The sequence below is a fragment of the Aphelocoma coerulescens genome, chromosome 1A (assembly GCF_041296385.1).
Source record: "Aphelocoma coerulescens isolate FSJ_1873_10779 chromosome 1A, UR_Acoe_1.0, whole genome shotgun sequence".
Classification (NCBI taxonomy): domain Eukaryota; kingdom Metazoa; phylum Chordata; class Aves; order Passeriformes; family Corvidae; genus Aphelocoma; species Aphelocoma coerulescens.
In genome coordinates this window covers 41,248,510-41,266,567 of record NC_091014.1, presented here as the reverse complement: position 1 = coordinate 41,266,567, position 18,058 = coordinate 41,248,510, and the positions used below count along the sequence as shown (strand labels likewise).

The following is an 18,058-nucleotide window of genomic DNA, read 5'->3' as shown; positions in this document are numbered from 1 at the left end:
GATCATAATTGATCTATCTTTTCTGTCTGGTTCTCTTCTAGAAACCTATCATGTGCAGTACTTTGTTCTAAATGAAACATTTTAATATTGGTGATAATAATAATCATAATAATGTCAGTTAATAATCAGAGGACCTGCTAGGTAACAACTTCAATCTGTTTTCTATTTGAGAAAATGTCTGTGACTAAAGGCCATTTCACAGTCTAAATTACCCGTTAGCCAAATTTTTAAATCAATTCTGCCTGTGTTTTACAAACATGATCTGGCTCTTGACTTCACTGTGCCTCCTTTTTAATTTATCTCACCTTTATGATTATGTTTCAACTAAAAGACGTATGTATGTGCAGTATAATATTTCTGAGGTCTTTTCACGTGGATCCTTATTAGATATCAGAGTAAATCCTATTACTTGCAGAAATGTGAAGATCTGTGTTGAAATATTGTTTACGTTTCATCAAGACAATGTCTGGACATCGTGTATTGCACAGAGTGTTTGCATTATGTGTGTTAGAAATCCTAAGCTGTCATTGCTTGTTTGCTTCATGGGGGGCAGCCTTATCTTCCTGAAGAAAATTGAATGACACACTTTAAGTCAGGATATCGTTAACTTCCTACACAAATTCTATTTAATGATTATTAATGTTTTTAATGAAGTTCGTTGGGTTTTATGCAATGAATTGATGACGGCTGCTGATACAGAGCTAGAATTTCCCTGGTGCAGGAGAAGAATACATATCAGGTAGATTGGCACGATAGTAACATAGTCTCACTCATCATTTCTGCCTTCCTATTGCTTCCATGTACTCCTGGCCAAAGGATTATTGAAGCTTTCTTAAGTCCCCACGTTGTGAGACAGTTGTGCTCTCAGGTTTTTAGGTTGATCTGGGCAGTTAGTGGTACCTGGCTCTTAGATGAGTGGTGCTGAGGCAAATGGCCCAGAGTTACCAGTGTCTTTAGGAAGTCATTTTGGGGAGGATTAAACATCAGAAGTCAGTGCTAGGGAGGAAGCCCTGCTTCTCCAACACACAACTCCGCAACACAACTTGACATTATGTGATTTTTCTTTACTGTCTTTGATAAAAATGTGAAAACAGCCCACTTTATGAGGCACTCCCTAAAACACACAAATCAAAGGATTTATCAGATTTTGGATGGATGTTAAAGAGTTGATGTTCATGAAATTTCCAGACTTTACAAAACCAGGCTCTGGGTAATGATATATTTTAAATAGCATATTCCAGTTACTCCTGTAATATCTCCAGGAAGAGGATTTTGTTCTTTAGCAGTAATAATGTTATCTTTAAAAATATGGCTTTAATTTGGAATTCATTCCAGTGGTAGTAAGTGGTTTAAAGCCCTATCTGCAAAATAATGGCATTTCTAGTAATGCCTAATTAATGTCAATTTTTCCTTATCAGCTTGTTTTCATACATTGCCAAAAACCTAAGCAAGCATGGAAATAATTGCCTTTTAATTCCCTTCCTCCAGGCCAATGCAACATGGACACATTGTAATATGTCATACTCTTCTAAGAAAGTCTGAGGAGGGGAAAATCCCCCCTTTCCCTGAAAAGCACCTTCTAAATTAGACAGGCTGTTTAATGCTTTTCATGATCCCCAAACCCTGTATTTGTAATGAAGGGAAGAGGGAGTGATAAGCTCTAGGGTATTTGTCTCTTCTTCCTCCTGTGATCAATTGCATTTTTTTACAAGGATAATTGAACTGCAGTTACCAATATTTTGCTTTGGGGTTCTTCTGCTTTCAGGAAGCCCCAGTGACAATCCCATAAGGACAACTTTAGACAACATTCTGTCCATTCTAAAATATTGTTTTATGTTCCAAAACAGGCAGGTCACTGGATTCATTTTTCAGGTGATTTGCACAATTGATCAAAACAGTGCATATTATTTCCTACATGGTACTTTTAACTTGATGAAAGAGTGGAAGTTTTTTTCCTGTAGTGCTAGTACATATTACAAAAAAAACCAAAACACACCATTAGAGTTTTCACTGACTGCCAACTAAAGAATATCTCTCTTAGTCAAGAAATAGAAATTCTGGGTTTAATTTGGCTTGTAAATTGAAGGTTCAGGTTTTACAGATCTCTTAGTTTGTATTAAGAAGTAGTCAAAGACTAATATTCCAAAAGTAAATTATAATTTCAATAAACTTTAATATTGCAGTGCTGTTTATAAGAATCATCTGAGGAAGGAATTATAAATTTTGAAGCATTAAATTCTTTTTAAGGGAACAAAATATCATAAAAGTCCTTTTACTATTTTTCTGCATCAGTGAGTGAGGCACATCCCTTCTGATGGCTATATTTCATGTGCATGTCTAACTACAGGATTTTTAACTTTATGCTAAAAATATTTTCAGCTCAGAGCAATTTCCTTCTACATGCAAAGACCATTTGGATTATGTTTATCAAACTGTAGGCTTTGGCTACAGCGCGTATGTATATACACACATATATGGCATCTCATTTCTGTCTTGGCCCATTTCTTTCAGCCTAAATCGATAACCACAGCTCTGTTTTCCTTTAACTCTGTGAGCCAGATTGCCTCTGAAGTAACAGAAGTGCTTTCCCACTCTGGGAGAATGTATTGGTTTGAGAATCACTGGAATACTACTAAGCCTCCACACTTGGGCTGGTACAAATTTTGCAGTCACAGAAGACTCCCTAGAAATATGTGCTTTGTAATTCCAGTGTGAAGGAACTAAGTTTTTCATGGAAGTGAGACCTTAAAGTGCCAATGGCTCCTCAGCAGGCATCTCAGTTCTTGAGGCCATGCAGAGGTTTAACACCAAATCAAAGAGGCCAAGACTTCCTTCCCATCTCCTTGTAGTCCAGGTGCTGCTGCTCTTCTGCTTGGAGAGCACAAGCAAGGAAGGCCAGGGACCCTCAAAGCCATTATCTCCTTTTCTCCATAGCATGTTAGCCAGCCCTGCTCTTTCAGCTGGGATAATTGAAGAGAATAGCCCAGAAAAGGAAATTCTGGGATCATGTTCCTCCAGGGGTGGTGTCTCCATGAGACTCCTAGCTGCAGAAGGGGCTGCTCCCTGGGCTTGGGCTGGCTGCAGGGAAGGAACACATTGTACAGGGTTTTGTGCAGTCCATGCTCTGCCGTGGGGCACCAAAAGTGGCCAGGTGAGGCAGGGGCATTCCTGAAAGCATGTCTCTCCCTAAGGGTGGCCATGCCAGCTCTCAGAGCCAGTAGCCTCAGGAGTCCTGCAGCCCCGTTGTAGCATCTGAGGGAGGTACAGCATCACTGTAGCACCCGCAGAACCAACCCTGAGGGAAGGCTGCAACCCAAACACCTCATCCACAGGTAGCTGGGATGGGGCCAAGTCTGGACCTGCCTTAATTCTGCTCTCCTAAGCAGGCAGATGAATACCTTTCATAGGCATTCACTACTTGGCTCCCTGGGAATATGGGGTTCCTGCGTCCCTATCGGCTGCTGAAGGTAACATGGTGTTTGTGTACCCAGAGAGCAACTTCTTGTTTTACTGGGGGTTATGCTTTCACAGAAATCAGGGATAGCTCTACAGTGGCTTGGGATATCTGAGTGACAAAGGAAAGGTATGCTGCAAAGGCTGTGTGGGAGGAGAAGCTACATCAACTTCAGTAATGCTGTCAAGTATTTGTAATGTTACGTATTATTACAGCATAAACACAGAAAATAAAGCAGCTTTCTTTCTATAAATATTCAGAGCCAGGGATTTAAACCTGTATGCAAAATCTCTTATTTGAGTTCCATATTCTGCTAAAGCCAAATTCTCTCAGTGTGGCCCCTTGGCAATGCAAAAATCCCTAAAGGACTACTCCTTACAAGTAAGATCACTCAATCTGCTGTGATTTTGTAGAACATGTATTCGAAAGGCTGCTAAGGCAGTGAAGAATTGTCAAGGGATAACTGAACCACAAAGGCTATAGTAATAAAGGAAGACAGAACAAAATTGAAGCCATAATTCCAAGATTTTCTTGTTATTTGGGAAAGTAAGCAAATTTTAATACTACATTAGCATAGTCCTTCTCTAATTTTTTTTACTACAGCTTGTTGCTGGGAGCATTCTTTTGTGTTTTGCTCATTAGGAGGCAGCTGAAAACATGTTGTTAAATACCAGAAAAAAAAGATATTTGAAGGACTGCTTTTTCTATGCCATCACCACAGTGGAAATGTCTGGTGAAATAGCTGAATGTTTTTAATATAGAGCATTTTCATGATAGTCTAGCTGACTGGTTTATATGTAACTATACCAAATATTTAACACCGCCATGTTAAAAGTATAAATTAAGCTTTGAGAATGGTGTTTTACATATACACCACCTGTAGTCCAGAAAAAACTGTTGATACAGATCTGGACTGTTATTCAATCAACTCAATAGAGATATGTATATGTATATGTATATGTATATGTATATGTATATGTATATGTATAAAACTGAGAAATCACATCGATTCTATAATTATAAAAATATATACATCAGTAAACCATGTAGAATTCTTTTATATATAATCAGTAATTAAAAAGATGCAAACATGGAACTACTAAAGATGCAATCAACTCTTAAATAGCCACAGATGGCATATTTAAGGTACAGAATAGCTGTACTCCACAGGCCCTAGCATTGTGCATAGCTGGTACAGCTGTCTTAGTGTTTCAAACACAGACACCTCTCAGATCCATCTGCATTATATCCATGCTTAGTTCATGTCTAGAAGTTGCCAGTTCTGGGCCTTTCTGAGTTATTAGCAGAGTTAGTCTCAGGGGTAGTACCTCAGTTTTCTCTTTACCAGTGTCTGTTTTGATACCCCTTTATTATAGGGTATACAGATTTTTTTATTGCTTTGGCTAAAGAAGAGACAGAAACCTCACCTTTTGTATGTTAGATGTTTAAAAGGATGTCAGAAAAAAATGAAGAATTTGGAATAGATTGAGAGTACATTCAACGGGAGAAAGAGCTGTATTGTTAACTGGTGTGTTCTGTGCTTTTTCTATGCCTGTCATTGTGCTTCACTGTTATTACCCTTCACAAAAAGGCAGAGTTGCATCTTTTTGTCCCAACAGATACCTCCATGTATTTACCATTTCTTGATCCATTTTTAGACATGAGCTTCTGGAAGAGGCTCGGAGAAAAGGTTTGCCTTTTGCGCAGTGGGATGGACCAACGGTGGTTGCCTGGCTGGAGGTAAGTGTTGGACATAACTTGGAAAAGTGAGTCACATTTGTAGACTGCTTATGTGTGCTTATCCTTAAAAATCTTAAAAGAGACTGTTACAGCCTCTTCCCCTCTCTGTGTGCACTGTGCTGTCAGCACTACATAGATTTTGACACTGGATGGTGTAAATTAGAGACTAGAGCTAAAACAAGACAGAGTTACAAAGTGGGATGAGGACCAGAAATTTGATTGAATCTCAAATTTTTGAAATTTTTGCATTTCTCAGTCTCTAAATGTCTAGGAACTCCACAGACAGTTTATGTAGAATGATGTGTTAATTTAAAATAAATTTAAGGAATTTGTAACTTTCTGTATTTTAAAAACATATTGGGGAAAAAAAGTGTTCCTCTCACCCTTTTCACCTGCAGTGTAAGAGTTCCAGGTTGAAATCTCTCTGATTTGACAGGCAGTGCATTCATATCTGAAATCCAGTGTGATTGGATTTCACAGGCAGAGAGAGCTGTCCTTTATTTGGAGGACCTAAATGAATGAGTTTTGGAAATCAAGAAGAAAAAACATTCAGCAGAGCTGTCATCAATTATGACAAAAATATCAGTGAATATTTTAGGTGAAGGAACTACTCAAAAAATACACAAATGCTGAGGGGAGAAGAAGGCAGAGAAAGTAAGAATGTTCTTATACAAATACACTTTTACTTGGCAAGGCTCTAACACTTCAGTGCAGATACAAGCTCTTTGTTGGCTCAAAGAACAAGTGTCTATTCCTTACTATACCAAGCATTGCTACCTATTCACAACTTTCCTCCTTCCTGCTGTAGCTATAACTCACTGATCATCAGTTAAGACTTTGTAAAGTTTTTCCCTTCAATAGGAAAAAAAGATCCCTCTCCAAAGCTTTGGCAGATATGTGCTAGTGAATAAATGAAAGATGAGAAATGAAAGCAGCTAATGTTTACAAAATTTCTGCTTCACATTGGAGTTGCTGAAGGTACCTAATGAAAAAGACAAAATGAAAACTGCAGAAAGTCAGTATAAGCATTTGCATATGACCTTGGAAAACGGGATTATATCTTCCTTCCCAAAAAATCTCTGTTAATATGGAACAATCCCTAATTTGGCCACTACTTGACTTTTTCATATGACTTTAGGAGGTCTGTAACCAGATTTATACCAGTCATAAATATTAATTATTACAGTAAATGATTTGCTGAAAACATGAACATACAAAAGTCTGTAATTTCTGATACCAATACCCTCCTCTTTCAGGGTGATCCACAATTTCAAGCAGTTTTTGACAAGTTAAGCCCTAATTCCTTTCCCCTTGATTCTTTTCTGAAAAATAGGGTATGTTTCCCACTGTCTGAGAGGGGCGGTAAAGAGAAATCAGGGTCTATGAAGTTCTTGGGGAATATGATGGCAGGAGCACAGGAGAGCTCACGAGGAAGTTAGTGTTGCAGTAGTAAATGCAGATTGAATACTGATGATAAAAATATATGAGGATAGGAGTAGTGTGCTTATTCAGTGAGCATCAGTGCATTCAGTCAGCAGATGGACACCGTGTGCATTTCATACTCTCCTGAAGAAAAATATAACATATGCATTCATCTTCAGCTAAAGAATAAAATAATACTAAAGGAGACAAACGCTGAAATTTAAGACGTATATTGTGAAATTTTCAAACTTTTCAGGGCTTTTCAGCCTTAGCACTTATTCTTATTGTTTGTATGTAGCACAGACACAGTTGAGAAATATTTTTAAGAATTTTTTTTTTTCCTAATTAATTATGGAAAAGCATATCCATCTTGATATCTGAGTTCTCTCTCTGGAATGATTACTGTGTTCCCTTTTTAGAGACTGTTTATCTAACATCATTTTCTTCTAGACAGCTATTTATTGAAGAATTTACTTATTTTGTTAAATAAATTATTTGCCTAATAAGCAGCAACCATTTATTTCTACTCACAGTGTTTGCACTTTTCTGTTTTTCAAGTGTATGTGTGAAAAAAATTAATGTCAAAATAAATGAGGTGATGAAACCCATTTTAAAGCTATGCATAGTTTTCTCATGTCCCTTTGTTTAAGTGCAGCTGGGTGTTATCGGCATAATTTTTGGTTTGGTTTTTTTTTTCTTTCATGAAACTTTGTATTTTGTAATAGTTTGTTGGAATTAGATCATGTTTTTAAGATTTAGACTAGCATTGGATAGAGGGTAGTGGCTAATCCCATCAGTGGGAAGGATGTCTTCAAACACTATGCAGTCATTTCTCAACCTTTGTGATACTTCAGGACTCAAAGTCTGACTGAGCCTTTTGCAACCTGACAGTCAAGTCTGTTTTCTGTTGACATAAAAGTGACCTAACAACTGTCTTTTATGGAAATATTTCCCAGATAATGTATACACTTCTTAATAACCACACAGGTCTTCCCCCTACTGTGTCAAATGAAATGAAAATCCTTGCAATTCATCATTGCTTTCCAGATTTGTTGGTGAATTTCCTCATTTCCTTGACCTTGTGTCCTGTTTTAGTAAGCCTGTATTAAGAAAGAAAACCCAACAATGGAATCAGCTAATTCTGGTGGCCTATTTGAGATGCACCTAGCTAGGTCTTTGTTTTCCATTGTGCTATCCCTAAAATCTCAGTGATTATGGCATTCAGTGCTTATGTTCTTCTCACAGGCTTTCCTAAGTATAGTGTACTTCATACCATGATCAGAAACCTCACATAAATGTATCCCTGATATGAATTTACCTCCTTAGGGAAAAGAAGAGCTGTAGACACTGTAGTCATATAAATGAGGCAGCATAAAATGAGAAAGCTGAGAAAAACAAAAATAATTCACACTCAGTAAGTCCTCTTACAAGGGAAGACTAAGTGGTGAAGCAAGGCTGGCCTGGGCTAGTAAGACTAACATAAGGAGAGGAAAAGCATGTAAGTACATATCTTCGAAATCCATAGGTGATGGAGCTGTGCTGCACCTTCTAACCAGTATTCCTAGCTGGGATGTGACACCATACCAGCCTGTTCCCAAATTTATTCTGAAGTCTGTCCCTGATAGGTTGGTTGTTTGAGCTGGGCTTGGTTAACTTCTACTAAGAAAATAAAAGCTGAGAAATGCAAGATTGTGTCCCTTGAGTGCACCGTGTTAAAAACAGAGAAAGCCGTTCCAGTAAAAAAGTGAAGAAATTACTTCATTCCTCCCAGAAGATTTTCTGTACATAAGATTATCAGATGGGCAGTAACACTGACTTGTGCCAGTACTTGCTCATTAAAAACCTGGGAAAGGAGTAGCCCAGGGGATGGAGGCACACAGCTCTAAAAAAAATTCAAAGCATGCCTTTCTTTAAAGTTCTGATTACAGTAAAAGCAAAAAGAATTCACATGAAATCAGGGCAATTTCAAAGGTTCTGAAACAATGTTGTTTTATTAAAGACTATGATGTTCATATTCCTTTGTGTGTGTTACCATGCTTATTCAGACTGATAGGTGTCCTGACAGTTATTTAATATTGGTCATTAATTAATTGTTTATTAGTGGTCATGACACCGAGTCTGACAGAGTTTAAGAAGCTTTTGGACAATGCTCTTGGCACATGATGTGATCCTTGAGGCTGCTCTGTGCAGAGCCAAGAGCTGGACTCGATGATGCCAATGAGTTCCTTCCAACTCAGGGTATTCTATGACTGTAATTTCATTCAAGAAATGGAGCAGTGCTTTGGATGAAATGTCCTTTCTCTTCACAGCTCTGGCTAGGGATGCCAGCCTGGTACGTCGCCGCCTGCCGTGCCAACGTGAAGAGTGGAGCTATCATGTCTGCTTTGTCTGATACTGAGATTCAAAGAGAAATTGGAATCAGCAATCCTCTTCATCGCCTAAAACTCCGATTAGCAATCCAGGAGATGGTATCACTGACAAGTCCATCAGCACCTCCAACATCCAGAACAGTGAGTCCTGTTCAGCTAACTTTTTCTTCCCGACTTCACCCTACAGGAGTCTGCAAAAAAACTTTTGTAGTAACAGAGTGGCTCTGTGATAGCACATACTTCACAATCAGTGGGGACTGTCTAATAGAGACTCAGAACTACCTGTTCATCACTTGCTTGATTGTTGATTGCTGATGTTTTTCTTTCATCAGATATTCGTATTTTTAAGCCATTGTTTGGATTATCCTTGATGTTATCTAAATCAGTATTGAGCATCTTATTTGTAATTTTGCCTGTATTTTTGCCTTTCTCTTCCTTCAAATCATCTGTACCAGCCTAATCAGATTGTTTTTCTCTTTTTGTTTGTTTGTTCTCTTTCTTTATTTCTTTTGTTGGGATGGAGGGGAGGTAGGTGTTGGGAGAGGTTATGTAGGAACACAGCTCTTTTGAGTATTTTCCCATTCCCGGTTTTTGCACCCTTTCAAATGTTATCTAATATGAGTAAGCTTTAGGTTCTTCATGCTCTTAAGAGAAGCAGTGATTGGAGGTGTGAGGGGAGCATCTGGAAGGCTGCAGTGGAGCCTGTGCATTCAGTGAGGAAGGAAGAAAAAGTGGCGGCAGACAGGAGGGAAGCAAGTAAAGACACACAGCCACACAAGTCTAAAAGGAAAAGGGGAATATATCAAAAAGAGCAAGGAAATAGATCAGATCAGGGGAGAGTAAGAATTAATATGCTATAGATAAAAAGCAGGAAAAATAGGCCAAAAAAACTGATGAGGACAAAAAGAAACAAGATCACAAAAGGGGAGTTTTTAACACTGCGATATGCTGACAGTAATGGCTATGAAAGAAGCAATGGAGACTAACAGAAAAGAGGCTGGATCAGATGGAAAACATGGCATAGAAGTGAAGGACAAAGACTACTACTCAAGTAGTAGTTTATATTACACTACTTCTGTAGTGTAGTTCAGATTTCTAATAGCAAGTTGATAATAATGATAATGTTAATTATAATATTTATATTCTGTAATATATCATCTTCATTAAATTTATGGAGAATCTTTTTAGATTCAGAATTAGAATTAGATTTCAGATACTTTGGAGAGGTACCTGATCCACTGACCTACATAAGCAACTGGGCAACAGCACTAATATTGCTATTGATTGCCATTTTATCTTCATGTTGCTAATATTCTTTAAATATTGTAGTTCACCATCTGATACTTTCTTCCCTGAGAACAGTTTTGTGTGTCATTACCATGGTAATATTATGAATTGTAATGGATTTTAACAAAGTAAAGCAGTAAAGACTTGATACGATGTTTGAATTACTACACAAAATTGAATTTTATTTTAAAAGCATAACAGGATATTTCAAAGCATAAAAGCATTTACACTTATGAAGTGAGAGAATATAGCTAAAAACACTGGGATTACTTTTGCCTTGTTTTCTTAATTCTGCCTGAGTAACTGTCAGTGCACAAAGCTGCCCTGCCCCGGTATGTGCATTTCTGAGTCCCCAGTCTTTCTGCTTCTCCTCTTTCTCAGGAAAGGAGTTAATTTATCTCAGGTCTCCAGCAAACATAGCATACATCCATATCCCCTCCCTGACTCTCCTCATTGTGCTAGTAATAATTTGATGAAAAACAAAAGGATGAGGACAAAGTTTTACAAGGGAATGCTCTTGGCATTTTTGATTTACAGAAACATGGTGCAAGTATTCATTATTTAGATTATAATATGAGCATGTGATTTGTGCAGAATATTTAGGCTGGAAAATCTTTGGGAGCTGAGGCTTACCTCTGCACAGAGCTGTGAGCTAAAGGTTGCATTTGCCAGTTGTTTATGAAATGCAGCTTTAATTATTATTCTTTCCTTTGTGGCAGTGCTCTGCCGGATTTCATCCATCAGTTCTAGTTGTAATACTCCATCACATCTGTTCAGAAGCCGCAAATGAAAGATACAAACCAAGTTGTCTAAAGTTGTCTCTAGCTGCAGCTCGGTAGAGGCAAGAACGTGGTTGTGCTGATGGTGATGCGCTGTTAACTTACAGTGGTGCTGCCTTTCTTCTTTACCACTGCTTACCTAATGTGGACCCCACCTGCCTTCCTGCGGGCCTTGTCCGTAGCCCTCAGGCAATGTTTGGGTGACCCATGAAGAAATGGAAAATCTTGCTGCTCCAGCTAAAACGGTTAGTCATTCCACTTCCACTTAAAATGGTTTCAGTGCTCAAAAGAGAATAGGCCTGTTCCTGCTTCAACACAGATGCCGTATCTTCTGTAGGAGGCTTCCCAAAGCATGCCATTAGCAAGTTGCAGGGAGTAATGAAATTGAATTTAAAGAACAGTTACATTATCTTTCAGCAAAAGAATTTATAACCTGTATTGCCATCACAAAAATTGTGTGACCCTAAAACCAGTATTGGACTTTCAGCATATGTAATAGTCTTAGTGCCACTGTGAAACCTCATTTAATGAAATGAAATTGTCATGGTTACAGGTACAACATTTCTCCTGTAATCTACTCCCTCTTCTTCTAAACAGTGTTTTGTATCTGCTGATATAGAAAGAAATAAGAAAAGGCTTGAGAATGATGCATTCGACAACTTCATTATGCTGAGTCTTTCATGTCCGTGCTTGGGTATCCATGATCTTTGATTTCAGGTGCATGGAGAGTGTCATTTATTTATTGATTTTTGTCAAACCTCTCCCTAAACACTAAAGTAAGCCTTTTTTTTTTTTTTTCAATATGCAACATATGTTACTTAGGTTTTGGTTTTTAACATTACATCATAACAACTCCATAAAGGTGCTTATAAAACATGATACAATGTTCCAGTGAGATCTCTGAAAAAAATTATCTTTGGTTTGGCAAACTTTATAGTCAGCCCAATCCATAAATGATGGGAGAAGTACTGGAGCTAAATTTTGATGCATAATAAAGTTTATGCTTGCTATAGCATTTAAGTTTTCTCATCAGCAGTAAGGAAACCAATTCTCATCAATATTTTTTCTTTTTAAACTGAGCACATTTCCAGTTTTATTATTGTTGGTAAAGACAAATGCAAATATAACAGCACTGAACTTACCATAAGTAAAGTTGATCCCGTTTAACTGGCCAGCCAGAAAAATATAATTTTGCCATAAAAAATGTTATGTAAAAAGCTCCTTTACAATACATTCTTAAGAAGACAGCTTTTCATTGTGAATGTTTCAAAATCAAACTAGAAACAAAAAACCACATCAGTAATGCCCAGATTTTTACATAAATGTGTTTTAATTGTGAAACTGTGAAGAGTGTTTAAGTAATGCTGTAATGGTATAATTTCACCAAGATATAATGATTTTCTACCTTGAAAATTCAGCTACATTTTATAGATTTGGTCTTGTAATTTTTCAGGTAGTTTAGTCCAGGACGTTGGTACTGGCCAGAGTTATTTTATTCGTGCACTTTATGTGTATATTTTCATTTTCATGAATGTGCATATGAAAATCACATATTTTTATAACTAATTTTTATTGTCTTTTTACCTGCTTTACTAATTGCTTCCTGCTGATAATACAGAAAGAGTCTGAAGAAGGCAGCTGGGCTCAGGTATGATCTTTCACATGACTTTTTTAAACTGAAGGTTAACAATAATGTAATTGAGTGTGTCAATATGTGTAGTGGAATATAATATTCTGACAGTATCTCAGTGATTGAATGATGATTTATGTATTTTAGAGTTTTTTTTCAAAGAATATATTCTCTGGACAGTTTTTTTAGGTAAAGCAGAATGAAGTACATATGCTGTGAATATTTTTCAAAAAAGAAATTCCTACATTCCAGAGACTTATTCTATTTCCCATTTAATACTAGTAAAAGTATTTTCCTCATTTTTCAGAATAGGAAAATTAAATATGCCATGAATTTGAGAGCTAACTTTTCTACGATTACACTGAATGGTTTTTTTAGAACAATTGTATAAATCACACCCAAGTATCAGTCTACAAATAGTATTATATAATTTAGTTAGAACTGTCAATTAGCTACATTTTAATTTTTTTTTCTCTCTAATATATGCACACTCTTACATGATCTTGCTATCTTTACTGATGACATTCCTTTTCTCTTCAAAACCTCACAAGAATGAGACATAAGGAGAGTATATTTTCCCTCACAGATAATATATCCATCCGGTTTACACTGTGTTATTCATTTGTTTATAATGACATTAAAAACAAAACCAAAGAGATAGTTAGTCTTGAAAATGATCCTGAGCACGATCCTGTTTGGGAAGCATAAATCTTGCAACTTATCAGTTCTCTGTTCTGTTAAGTTTTGTAGTACAAAATAATTAACAACAATGAGATGTAAAAATCTATTTTGCATCTTAATAGGGCAACTCATATAAAAATAGCTCAATATGCACAGTTTTTTCTTATACTCCCTTCCTCACCCTAGTGAAATTTTAGCTGAACAATGAAGCCTGAGTACTAGCTTCAATTAATTTCTTGAGCTCTACATATGCACTTAGGTTTAAGCTGTTCACAGCTGAAAATATCTCATTAAAACGTAAGCTTGAGTGCCAAACAACTGAAATTAACTTTTAGTCTCTAAAGGACTACAGGTGTGTAGCCATGAAGTGTCATTAGATCCTATTTAGGAAATTCTTCTCCCCACTAAACAGTAACATAAGCCTCAGTGGATTCCTTGGAGCCATGTTTGCATTACCAGTTCACAGTTCAGGATTTGCCTGACATAAATATTCTGGAAGGTCAATTGAAAGCAAGTACTATTATAAAAGACACACATTTTGATTGTGTGACAAGTTTGCTTGCATTTAAAACTCAAAATTGAAAAACATTCCTTCAAACTTACATAAGAAAAGATACAAAAGGCAAAACAAATATCTCACAGTGGCTCCCTCTTCCAACGTTAAAGCAAAACCAGATTTTTTTTTTTTTTCCAGACATATTTTGTTTTCAGTCTGTGGTGCAGTCTTGAACAAACTCAAGAATTTATTCCCCCTCTCCGTTTTCTTCTCTCTGTAGACCCTGGCTTATGGTGATATGAACCATGAATGGATAGGTAACGAATGGCTCCCCAGCCTGGGTTTACCTCAGTACCGAAGTTATTTTATGGAATGCCTGGTAGATGCGAGGATGTTAGACCACCTGACAAAGAAAGATCTGCGTGTGCACCTAAAAATGGTGGATAGTTTTCATCGGTATGTTGGCATAAAGACTACACCCATAAAAACGCTTCTGTGTCTTGTCTAGTGCTCAGTGCTGCACAGGATAAAAACACTTGCTGTTGTTTTGGTGTGGAAAAACACAGAAAAGCGAGGGCTGACTGTCAGAAATCTGAATAGAGAGATTCCTTTAGTAATAGCAACCACATTGCAATTACATCTCTCAAAACCAAGATACTGGTACAGATAAATTTTGTAATGAGCAGGGAACCATTAAGATATCAATAGACTCTTGACAATACAGAAACAGTAATAATTTAAATGGTGTGAAGTATCAGAAAGAGTTAGACTAAGCTTTGAAGCCTTGAGATCTTATAATAATGAAAAGCTATTGTGTGTAGCACATAAAAGCTGTTAACAGTACAAGCAATTTGACAGTTGTTGGGTCACCTAGGGATATAGCTAGGAAGATAAATTGAAAGTATGGAAATAAAGGCATTTAGACTTTAGGGAGCATGAGGTTTATGTGACAAGAAGTGGATTTCTTTTTAATATACTGTCTGATTTGTCACTTTTTTAAAGCCTGATTTGACAAAACGTTTCACAGCTCACAAGGGCTGACCTTTTCTGAATACTCTTTTAATGCTTTGAGTTTCTTATGTTAAAACAGTTATTCAAACATACTCATTTTGGTTTTTTCCATTTCATTCCTGAAGTCTGTGGAGTTTTTTTACTGGTTTTGCTCTCCCCTCTGTTCTCAAGCTTTCTTACATGGGCACCATGAAACACCTCATGCGAAGTGCAGGAAATACATCCTACATATGTTCCTATCTTCAAAATTATCTTTATTAACTCTGTAAATGTTTCTCTTTAAATAACAGAACAAGCTTGCAATATGGAATCATGTGTTTAAAGAGGTTGAATTATGATAGAAAAGAACTGGAAAAGAGAAGAGAAATGAGTCAGCATGAAATAAAAGGTGATAGTTCCTGGGAATGAATACTGGGAATGTTTCTTCTTTTGAAGCTTGATGCTGTTAACCCATTGTCATGCCATTTTAGCAAAGCATTTAAGCATGTGCTTTAAGCAAAACTAACATAAGTCCATCGTTCTTCAGAACACGTCCTATCTCCTTAAATTAGGCACAGTTAAGTACTTTGCTAAATTGGGGCTGCAATTCTGAGGTGGTTTGATATATACATTTTGCTAAATCAGATTTTGGGTATGGATCTTATCGGACCCTCATTCAGGCTCAGAAGCAGAAGGCCAAACAGTCTGCAGCTCAGTGATATGTGCTGGGGGCAACACTAAAAAATGGGAGCACTCAGGACCCTAACACTATGCTCCAGCTTGTGAAAACCTTCACCTTTGGTTTCTTACATCAGAATGTATCATAGAAAATGCTGCTTGGAGGGGTGACCACTGAGGCAGTTGATTGGTAAATAAGAATAACTCCTGACGAAACTGGCCTTATTAGAAGATTTCACAGCTGATTCTAAAGATTTTTTTTCTGTGTAGACCTCTCTAGAGCAGTTGCAGGCTTACTACATGGTTCTTTTTATATATAACAATTAAGGTGGCTGGGTTTTTTCAACTATCAGAAATGAATCCTTTGATTCCTTTGAGCTTTTCCAGCTCTAGTGACTACAGCAGTTAGCACTTCTCAAGGACAGTGCTGATTAGGAGAGCTAAAAAAAAAGATGAAGGGCTACAGTGACAGTGTGCATTTGCTCAAGGCATGCACTAATGCAAAGACTTTGCCTTGGATATGCAGGCATCAGTGCCAGTCAGCCCAAGTGGGTCTAGCTGGAGACTGACATATGGGAAATGAGTATTGGTCTCAAATTCTGGTCTGGCTTTAGTGCTGGATCCTGCTAGGACAAGGGTAATAATCCATAGCCTCCTTCACCTTGTCATGCATTGGTCAGTTATTCATGGTCCCAGGTAGGATTTGGTCTCTGCCTGCCACTGTGTTTCAGCTGATCCTGACACCAAAGAGTGGGATGCCCTCAGCCAGGCGATGGAGAAATTCTGCTCCCAGAACAGCCACACTAGCTGGACTTGTAAGGGTTCAGGAAAAAGCATCCTCACTTAGTAGCAGAAAACTCAGTACTCTCCCACTCACAACAAAAAAGATCAGCATAAGTTGGTTTTGTTTTGTTTTTTAATCTTACAGGCAGGGCAGGATACCTTCGTACAATAGTGAAATCTTCAAAAATGGTTTACTAGCTCATTTTGTTGCCTCAGCTTTGTAAACCTTAACAACTCTACCAGCTTTCTGCACTAAAAATAGTTTGTCTCTAAAATTGTGAACTAATCCTTTATATGACAGGTGCTGATGCAGCTCTCAAGACATTTAATACAAAACTCCCAAGTGAAGCCTTGAGGAATGGATATTTTTCCTGGGGCATTGCCCTGTAATATCTTGCCTACAAACTGAAAAGGGTATATACTAGATGTGGGAGGAATTGCATTGTGGAGATACCCTCTGCAAGCACTTTTCCCCTTTGGAAACATTATTTAGAATAAACATTTTACTTGAAGATAGTTAAAACCACATAGAGTTTTGGAATAGGAGGTACTAAAGCTTTATGAATAGTTTGCTGGCATTCCTCATGTAAGAAATCAAGCAGTAAGACATCCACAGTTCATGCACAGCTCTACACACATGCACCTGTACAATTTGGAAGTTGACAGGTATCAGGAGACTGACCTGGTGTTACGTCCTTACAGATGTGCTGGTATGGAGCAACGATCGAGTCATACGCTGGATCCAAGCCATTGGCCTCCGAGAATATGCAAATAATATTCTAGAAAGTGGTGTACATGGTTCACTTATAGCACTGGATGAAAACTTTGACTACAGCAGTTTAGCTTTATTATTACAGATTCCAACACAAAACACACAGGCAAGTTTGCTTATACTACTTCTGGTTAATCTATACCCATTATTACCTTTTATGCATCTTCAACAATTTTAATTGTTTACTTTGGTATCTCTAGGCACGGCAGATCCTTGAGAGAGAATACAACAACCTTTTAGCACTAGGAACTGAAAGACGACTTGAGGAAGTAATTAATTTTATTTTCAGTATTTATAAAATATCAGAATAAAACACTAAAATTAAATCAAATGCATGAAGACATATTAATTTTCACAATGTTAAAAACAGTCAGTTACAGCTTTAAAAAAAATGTAATGCCCATCACGGTTTTTAAAGTAACCTCATTTTGGCTACATATTTGGTCATCTTGGATGCTAAATTTGACACTGCACTCTTACCTTAAGATGAACATTTTCCAGAGGGAAACATGAAGAATGGAGGGGAAGTTTTGCTGGCCAGAGCAGGTGGTAGGGGATGTGTGTGGGTGGGATGCCTGTGCAGTCTATTCTCTAGGACACTTACACCTTTTTTAAAAATAACAAAGTAGATTTTTGGTTTGATCTTTATTGCTTTTTTTTTCTTCAAATTTCTTCAAAGTTAATCAATATTAATAGAGTGTGATCTGGGGCAGTTATCTGGGAAGAGGAATCTCAAATTCAACTATGGAAATTATTTATCTTAACATAAGAGTCCAGTGCAAAAGTGTTCAAGTCTTGGACTTCTGCACAGGAGGAAACTTTTAAGGACTTGCTGAAAATATCAGATGCCTATGAATTCTGTGCATGCACATGAGTGTTTAATCCTTTTTTAATAATTTATGTAAGCCTCCTAATGCAGTAACAAACCACTTTCTGTCACTGTATAAGAAAGTTCTACTTTAGCTGATACTAAACCC

At 37.3% G+C, this 18,058-nt stretch overlaps 1 protein-coding gene across 5 annotated transcripts in view; it reads left to right on the top strand.

Annotated features, from left to right (window-relative positions):
- PPFIA2 (PTPRF interacting protein alpha 2) overlaps nucleotides 1-18,058 on the top strand; it is a 148,555-nt gene that overhangs the window by 120,467 nt on the left and 10,030 nt on the right. For all 5 annotated transcript variants that reach the window (XM_068999746.1, XM_068999724.1, XM_068999738.1 and 2 more), the window contains 8 exons: nucleotides 5,113-5,194; nucleotides 8,926-9,126; nucleotides 11,234-11,296; nucleotides 12,670-12,699; nucleotides 14,139-14,314; nucleotides 15,160-15,257; nucleotides 17,012-17,187; nucleotides 17,282-17,350. In XM_068999746.1, coding sequence (XP_068855847.1) covers nucleotides 5,113-5,194; nucleotides 8,926-9,126; nucleotides 11,234-11,296; nucleotides 12,670-12,699; nucleotides 14,139-14,314; nucleotides 15,160-15,257; nucleotides 17,012-17,187; nucleotides 17,282-17,350 — 895 coding nt within the window. The remainder of the gene's footprint in view (nucleotides 1-5,112; nucleotides 5,195-8,925; nucleotides 9,127-11,233; nucleotides 11,297-12,669; nucleotides 12,700-14,138; nucleotides 14,315-15,159; nucleotides 15,258-17,011; nucleotides 17,188-17,281; nucleotides 17,351-18,058) is intronic.